Here is an 8,478-nt window from a genome sequence, read left to right on the forward strand (position 1 = left end):
AAACTTCCCTTGTATCATTAACCTTATAACCTTCATAAAATACATATTATATTCTGATTTCTCTGGATAGAACCCTTTGAAAGTCTTTTAACAATGTTTTGGTTATTTAATTAACAGGATTTATTTTACTAGGTATTATTAATCAATGCTAGTTACTTGCTTATAGGCATATATGATAGAAATATAATACTAATATGCATAAAAATATTATGCCTGACAGTTTTAAATTTCAGTATCTCCAATGTTTTAGTTGTTCTAAAGCAAAGATATCCCTACCACAGTAACCTTTTTGGTTTACTTTTACTTTAAATATGTATTCAATACAAATATGTAAGAGGCTGATTCACTGTTTTAGCTGGGGCATTTGAGTAGGCAGATGTTAAACAAGTTTCTCTCCATAACTGCACATGTGTACCACATGAACAAGTAAAACTATAAATAGTACAAGATGAGATAAAAGATTTTCCCCACTAATACATTCTTTTCAAGATGCATTTGTCCATCTGTTACTTATTTAACATTTTAATGGTGTCTATAGATCTTCTTTAAAAAGGTATCTAGACCTAAAAAACTGGTTAACAGTAATCTAGAGGAGACTTTCAGAAGTAGTAAATTCTACTCTGAAGGATCAAGTTTTGTAGATTATTCACATGTGGAACGTCAGTTGAAGCCAGTGGAAGTCCTTTGTCTGAAGCAGCTAAAGGTTTAGCTTGCTAGCAGGAACAAAGTGGCCACTGTGACAGAACACCCCTTTGGGTGTCTGTCCCTTTAAGGGCTGGAGCAGGGAGATGTCAGGTGGCTGATGAGAGCAGCGATTTTTGGAGATCAGCCATTTTGGGAGAGCTCTGTTATAAGAGCAGAGCAGTTGGTGTTCAGCTGCCTGGGGAATAACGTTGCTGAGCAGAGCTCCTGCTCCAGGAATATCTTGGAGGTAAGAGTGAGGCTGTTGTGAAGGGGGAGGTCTCATTGGTTCTGGGCATGACCTAAAACTGCACCCTGCTGAGATAGGGAGGCCTGGTGGGCTTGCCTATGGCAGGGCAGGACCACCTAAATTCCAGGACCAAGAACCTACCCGGTGTAAGGCGGGTTGGGTACCTAAACCCCTGCCTCCACCTTTGGGTGGGTTACTAGGAGGGTTAAAGGGGGCCAGACATGCAGAGTAGCTGTACCTGAGCCCTATGGGGTGTTGGACCCTGGAGTGAGGGCCAGGTGAATTGAATGAGCAGCACCTGAGTCCTACGGGTGTAAGACCCTGGCGCTGGGAGAGGATGGAGTGAAGGTCAGGCACACTTAAGGCACCTGAACCTGTAGGGGTGGAAGACCCCAGGCCCCAGAGAGTAGGGGGTGCAGTTATGGCCTGAGAGAAGGGTGTAGTGGTCTGGTGAGGGGCCAGTGATGAACTAGTCCCATAGTTGAGCAATCGCTCAGTCCAGTTCAGGTGAGGGTCATGGGAGAGGTCCAAAAGACCGCACCAGGACCAATTGAGGAGTAGAGAGAAAAGCCTGAGGATCAATTTGAGTAGGGTGGAGTGAGTGTGGCCTGGATAGGCATCCTACAAGAGAACAGGTGAGAGCCAAGGCAGTGCAAGAGGTCCTGGTGCGAGGGGGTTGGTGTGCGTGTGGCCTGGGAAGGCAGCATGGGAGAGACACAACTATGTATCGAGTTGGAACCAAACTGATCCCCTGCCCCAGCTGACAATCGGCTTGGAGCATGGGGCGCCCAGAATGCAGCCTGATGCTGGGCGCCCCATGCGCTGGGAGTTGCATGAACCCTGTCTGCTGCTGATATGAACAGCACATGTGGTGTTATAGCTCCCCTTGCCTGGGGAGACCAGCACCAGCAGCCCAATGCCTGGTTTCCCATGTATGGAGAGCTGTGAAACCATGTGTGTCTCCCAGCTGGGCAGCACACAGGGTTCGTGCAGCTACCGGTATATGGGGAGCCTAACATTGGGCTGCAGCACCTGTTACTGGCTCCATATACACCAGGACCTGTCACAACCCCATGTGCTGCTCAGCTAGGCGGCTTACGGAGTTCTGCCAGGTCTTGGCCACATGTTCATTTTAAGATATGATACAAATGAGCCACAGTTATTCCACATTATATGTGGAATACATTTATGGCTTGTTTACTGAATTATCATGCCTTAAATTAAGTTGCACATGTCCCCGGTTACTATTTAAGGTGTGATCAACCTGTTAATCCTGTTTTAAATGTAACGCGTGCCAGGGAGGTCCTTTCTGTTCTTCCATTCTTTTTTTTTCATTTACAGTGGGCCCTTTAAATATGCTGAAGTAAGGGTAATAGTCATAGGCAACGTGAATGCACTGGTTTATTTTAAAAAATTGCATTTAAAATCCTAAGATGTATTATACAAATATGCTTGTTGCTATTACTTCACTATGCTTTTGGTGAATTGTAACTTCCCTATTGCTTTATAAGGTATAGTCAGAGTAGAGTGAAGCAGCTTTGAAAGAAGAGTATTTTTGGTGGATGGGATGATGGAAATGAAACAGCTTCTATTATTGTATATAATTGCACAAGGCTCCTTTTGAGACATAGAGCCATGCAAATAAATGTTTAGCAGTGCCTGGCTTTTTTCATTTAAAAAGATACATTGGTAACACAGTTAGTTCTAGGCAGACAATTAAATAAAATATGTGGACTTTCTAGACAGGCATACAGTACATTTTATAGTTAGGGAACTGCTTAATTTACAATTTTGTGGAAACCGCAAAATGCACAATTGTCTGTGAAATCAATTTTAAAAACTTATTAAAATAAAATGTTGGCTCTTCAGTGGAAGCTGGAATTCCTTGCTGCCTTGCAGCCTGCCTAGGAAGGGAAGGCCCTGGCTGGTGAAGGCATCGGGTGGCGCAAAGGGCACCCAGCAGCCAAGATAGTGGCCACCCCCTTGTCCCTCCTTGGCCCTGGAGTCTCTCCACCAATCAGCAGCGAGGGGCTGGACCATATGAAGGGCAGCCAACAGCCAAGATGGCGGCTGCCCCATTGTCCTTTCTTCTCCTCAGGGCCTCTCTGGCAGTCAGTGTCAAGGGGTGGTGTCTCTGGGAAATGCCCATGAAATCAGCTCTTCATGCTGCAACCAAGCTGTGAAAATTCCTTCGTCTGGCCACAAATTAAGTAGGTCCCTATTTATAGTGGAGGATTTCACTGGTGTCGCAGGGCACTTCAGTGCCCTGCTCCTATAAAGGGGTACAGTTGCCGTGGCAACCGCAGTTGGTCAGCTGACTGGAAGGGGGCAGGGCCTGACCTATATAAATACAATCCAGGCTGGGGCCAGGGAGGCAGTTCTCCGCTAGCAGCCGAGGAAGAAGGAGCTCTGCGGGAGTAAGCAGAGTAGAGAAGCCTGATGGCCTGAGCAGCTTCTGTTTGAGGATACCAGGTGGAGGAAGCCCTGGTAGGGATTTGAATGATGGTTAGCGAGATGGCTTAGAGTTTATGTTGTAGCCCAGGGGCTTAAGTTTTCTGTTTGTAGTTTTATAAGACCGGAGGACCGGGTGAGGCTAATAGGGGTTGGAGGAGGCCTCATAGGGGCTCCACAGTAGTGTGGGGACCCCAGTGCCAGAGAGGGCACAGCATTCAGGGGTGCACTGACCCCAGCCCTGAGAAGGGGCACAGAGGATCGGGGGCCAGGTAAGGCCGAGGCTGCCTGAGCCCCACAGGAACTTATAGACCCAAGGAGGGGATTTGGGGGCCAGGCACGGCTATGGCCACCTGAGCCCCAATTGTGAGAAGCCCAAGGGCAGGCGCAGGCAAGAAGCCCAGAGGGCACTTGCTTTGAGACCCAAGGAGGGGGGTTTGGGGCCAGGGATGGCTACGGCTACCTGAGCCCCAATCGAGAGAAGGCCCTGGAGCGGGCATGGTCGTGAGAGAAGGCCCCAGAGCGGGCATGGTCGTGAGAGAAGGCCCTAGTGCGCATTGGTGAGAGCGCAGGCAACTGCGAGAGAGGCCAGGGAGCGTCTGCAGGGAGCGCGGGCAACTGTGAGAAAAGAGAGGCCAGGGAACGTCCGTGAGGGCGTGGGGCAACCGTGAGAGAAGCCAGGGAACGCCTGTGGGGTGCAGGCCGTAAGGTGAACCAGAGAGCATCCGTGAGGGTACAGACCATTGTGAAAGAGGCCAAAGAGCCCATGAGGGCCTGGGCCAGTGTGAGACAAGCCCAGGGAGCGCGTGAGGGCGTGGGCAATTGCAGGACAAGCCAGGGGGCGCCCGTAAGGGCGTGGCAAGGGATCGACCATACGATGTCTGGTACATCTGTGGGGCTTGGGGCGTGGTACAGGGGTGGTAGGAGCCACGCATAGCCCATAAGGCTGGGGTGCACCAAGTCAGTCAATACAGAACAGGGGCCAGGATACACCAGAGCACCATGTCCAAGGGGACAAAAAGGCAGCCTCCCTTATAAAATACCTAACATCAAAGACGTGGCGGGTGAGAATAAGGGTGCTTTATCTCGGACTTGGCACGGTAGGGGGCGTCTGGAGAGATCACGGCCGCTCCTAGGACCCAGCTCCGTGACAACTGGCAATAAGAAATTCACTTCTTCCTATGCAAAACTTGTGTAAATGTTCAATGTTTGTCCATTGAAAAGGAAATGCCATGTGATTATAGCCAGGCAGATAACAAGAGCAGTTCTGTGTGCTGCATAAGTGGTTGCTGCACCTGTACAAAATCTGTGTGTTGGTTTTGGCTACTGAATTTATATATAAACCTAGGTCTGTGATCCTACAGCCAGTAGATCTCCAGTTACGATCCAGGGTGCAGAGAAAGCATAGATGCTCCTTTTGTGATGGTAGCTGTTTCATCCATATTTTCCTAGAATCTAATAGTGGGGGTTAGCTGATTATGCTCGTGTTGCAAAAAAAGAGCTACAAGCATACTGGGCTATATTAACAGGATTTGTCACTTGCAAATCAAGTGAAATGAGTCTACTGTTCGGCAATTGGCCGCAGGGGGACCTCGGATGCCCCTTCAGACCTAGGAGGCACCAGTCGCTGAGCCAGGAGGCGTGTGGGGAGCGCCCCTGTGCATTCCCTGGTGGACCCAGAAGTGCTTCTGGTCCACTTCTGGGTCTGCTGCCAAGCACATTAGGGACCCCCCCCGTGCTACTGTGGCATGCTTCATCCGCCCTAGCATCTCAGCATTCGTGAGCCACCTGCTACCTTCAGCTATATAGAAGAAACATTTAAAGCTGTGTCTATGTCCGAATCATCAAATCTTTCTGAATCTCTCCGAATCAATTTGGAAGGTTCCAATTCCATTCAGAGAGATTAATAGAACTCCTAATTTGATTCAGATTTGGAGATTCGGCCACTGAATCAGGCCAAATCTCTGCCAAATAAAATCAGTGACCAAAGCTTTGCACAGCCCTACTGAAAGCCTTACTAAAGTTAAGGGATATCATATCCACTGCATTCCTCCTGTCAAAGCCCGTCACCTTGTTATAGAAAGAAATCGGGTTGGTCAACCATGACCTGCTCTCAACAAACCCATGTTGGCTGTTCCTGATCCTTCTCCAGGTGTTCGATCATACATTCTGTAATCTTACCAGGTATCAAGGATACACTTGACTGGTCTTTAATTCCCTCAATCCTCCTTTTTCCTTTTTTAAATTTGGGAACTACAGTTGTCCTTTTCCCTTTATATGGAGGTTGCCTACCTTCTCTAAGATAATAGCTAATGGCCCTGCAATTGGCTTATTCAATTCCGGGTGTACTCCAGGTGAATCTCATTTGACCCTGCTGATTTGAAAACATTCAGCTTGACTAAGTAATCTCTAACTTATTTTTTCCCTACTCTGAGCTGGTTATCTTCTCTCCTCTCTTTGCTGCTAAAGGTGCTCACTATCTGCTAGCTGACCTTATTTGTAAGGACTGAAGTAAAAATAGCCATTCATTACTTTAGCCTTCCCCTATATCATCAATTATTAGATTGCCCTCCTCATTTAGTGCAGTGTAGCAAATTTATATAGAGGAGTCATTCCAGTGATGTAAGATGGATCTATTCCTGCCCACCTGTAACTTGAATTGGACCAGTCACCTCAGGTTCAAGGAAGCACAACTGGCTACAACTAAGAGTGAGGAGCATCACAGTCTAATACATCTCTTTGTCCTGTTCAGAAATGTCCTCTACAATTTCCAGTTTTGTGATACAGATTTTTTTCTCATATACCACAGTATGTCTTTCAAAATAGGGAATATTTCATATTCCATGAAATACTAATCTGTCACAATCAATTAAAATCTCATATTAAATAATGTTATTCAGTAAAAAAATAAACAGCTCTTTTCTCAAAATAGCCTTATAAAATAAAGTTAGCAGATTTGAGTAGGAAACTCTCACTACAGGCATGATGTGGTTGCTTTTATAGTTGCTTTATCCAATGAAATAAATTCATTCACTCACATTTTGTAAACTGTAGCTCAGTGTTTTGAGTTTTACTTTGTTTGGTTTTGACTCCTGGAGAGGAGAGAATCCTGTCTGCAGGAACCAGTTGGGTTATGTTACATTCTGAAAGTATAGAATGCAGAAGGGCTACAGAGAATAGTTGACAGCATACGTCACGGTTAAATATTTTGATAAAGAACATGGAAAACAAAGTGTCACTGGAGTTTCTAAAGGAAGTAAATCTTTATGTTGTTATTTAAGGATAGTCTTTTTATCCATAATATGAGGGTTTACCTCTTTGGTAACATGGCTCTTTGTCATAGAAGTGAAAAATAGTATGTTACACAATTCTGCAACCAAGCAGCCGCATTCTAAGTGTATACAGATTTTTTTAGATATATGGAACCAATAAAAAAAAGTAACAGACTAAACTTGCTTCTGATGATGGGCGTAGGTCCCTTTTTTTTTTTTTTTTTAAAGCTTTCTTCAGTTTGCAAAAAAAAAAAATAAAAGGCTAAACTTGCTTCTTATGATGGGCGTAGGTCCCTTTTTTTTTTTTCTTTAAGCCTTCATTCATATGGTAACAGACAAACTTAAAAGTGTCACGAATTGAAAATGTAAAACATATCCAGGAAAAGAATGAGAAACAGGGTGATGAGGCAACATGGAAGCTATAGTGATAAATTTGTCCATCTGCCCTGAGACTTTGCTTGCTATTTATAGCTCTTCTTTTTATTTCCTTTCCTATTCAGGACAGCAGCAAAGTGTACACAACCCATGTTTCCTACTTGGAAATCTACAATGAGTGTGGTTATGATCTTTTGGACCCAAGACATGAAGCCTCCAGATTGGAAGACTTACCGTGAGTAACGAAACTTCAAAGAATCGTTGGGCACAAAAAAATAATCACTTTCAGATCCCCTATTGCACTTTGTTCCTTTGAAATTGTATGGTCCTGACCTTAGCTTTAATGGACTCAAAATAGTTTTTTAAAATTTTCTTTAACACTTTGAAAAGTTTTCATTTTTGTATGTGTGGGCGTTACAAATAATGGAGGCGTTATTGAAGGTGGGGTCTACAAGACTAATATTAAGAGGATGAAGTCCTCTTAATAGGGTCATTGTAAGAAAGGGATATGAAGTAGTTGCAATTCTTTCTTGTCAAAGACGCTTACTGTTTGCTTTATGTGCATATGTGGAGGAGACAACAGAAGAAACAGAACATTCTTGCTTCTAAACTAGTAAAAATAAAATTTCTGCTTTTTCAGTTGGGGCCTTTTCCTTCATGGGTAATTTCATTTCAAATTCGGAACCTTGTGAAACAATAGGAGATGGAAAGGCCTAGAGAGAATTCAAAAACACAGAACCGTCTTTTTCAGGATAGATAATCATCAAAGCATAATTCCACTGATGAAATACCGATACACTATTAACATTTGCATGATCTGAGTAAGTAAGGGATTATGTATGCTTATGGAAAGACCCTGTATTCAGCAGTTTAACAAATCCCTTTCTTTAAGATCTGAAGACAAAGCATGTTAATTTATGCCAAGATTGAAGAGCATATAGAATTAGTATCTTCTGGGATACTGGGATGTATTTAACAGGAGCGCCATAAACAAGTTATGGCAAATGATTTTTCCATTCTATTCAAGAGCAGTGAAGCCTCAGCTGAACTAGTATGTTCAGTTTTTGCACCACTGCAAAAAAAAAGTTGGACAAATTAAAAAGATTCCAGAAGGAAACAAAAAATTATTATAGGTCTAGAAAATACAGCATATAAAGAAGGATCTGAAGAACTAGCCTAGAGAAGAGAAAACTGAGAGGAATTTGATAAGAGCCCTCAAATATACAAAGGCTTTTTTTAAAGAAGATGGCAGTCATTTGTATTTTCACAGTTGTTCCCACAGGGGACAGGAGAGTAGTAACATACATGTTAATCACAGCACAAATGTAACATGTAGAAGGGGCCATAGAGAGGGAGGAAATTCTAGGAGAAAATGGTCTCAAGTATGATAGAAAATATGCATTAAATGAGGAAATTCAGCATTTAAAAATGATAGGTATCAAATGAACA

General features: G+C 44.1%; 1 protein-coding gene across 3 annotated transcripts in view; it reads left to right on the forward strand.

Moving 5' to 3' along the window:
• KIF6 (kinesin family member 6) overlaps positions 1-8,478 on the forward strand; it is a 518,996-nt gene that overhangs the window by 95,728 nt on the left and 414,790 nt on the right. For all 3 annotated transcript variants that reach the window (XM_019527228.1, XM_019527227.1, XM_019527229.1), the window contains exon 5: positions 7,155-7,264. In XM_019527228.1, coding sequence (XP_019382773.1) covers positions 7,155-7,264 — 110 coding nt within the window. The remainder of the gene's footprint in view (positions 1-7,154; positions 7,265-8,478) is intronic.

This window comes from Gavialis gangeticus, unplaced genomic scaffold, assembly GCF_001723915.1.
Source record: "Gavialis gangeticus isolate Ggan-Ray unplaced genomic scaffold, GavGan_comp1, whole genome shotgun sequence".
Lineage (NCBI taxonomy): Eukaryota > Metazoa > Chordata > Crocodylia > Gavialidae > Gavialis > Gavialis gangeticus.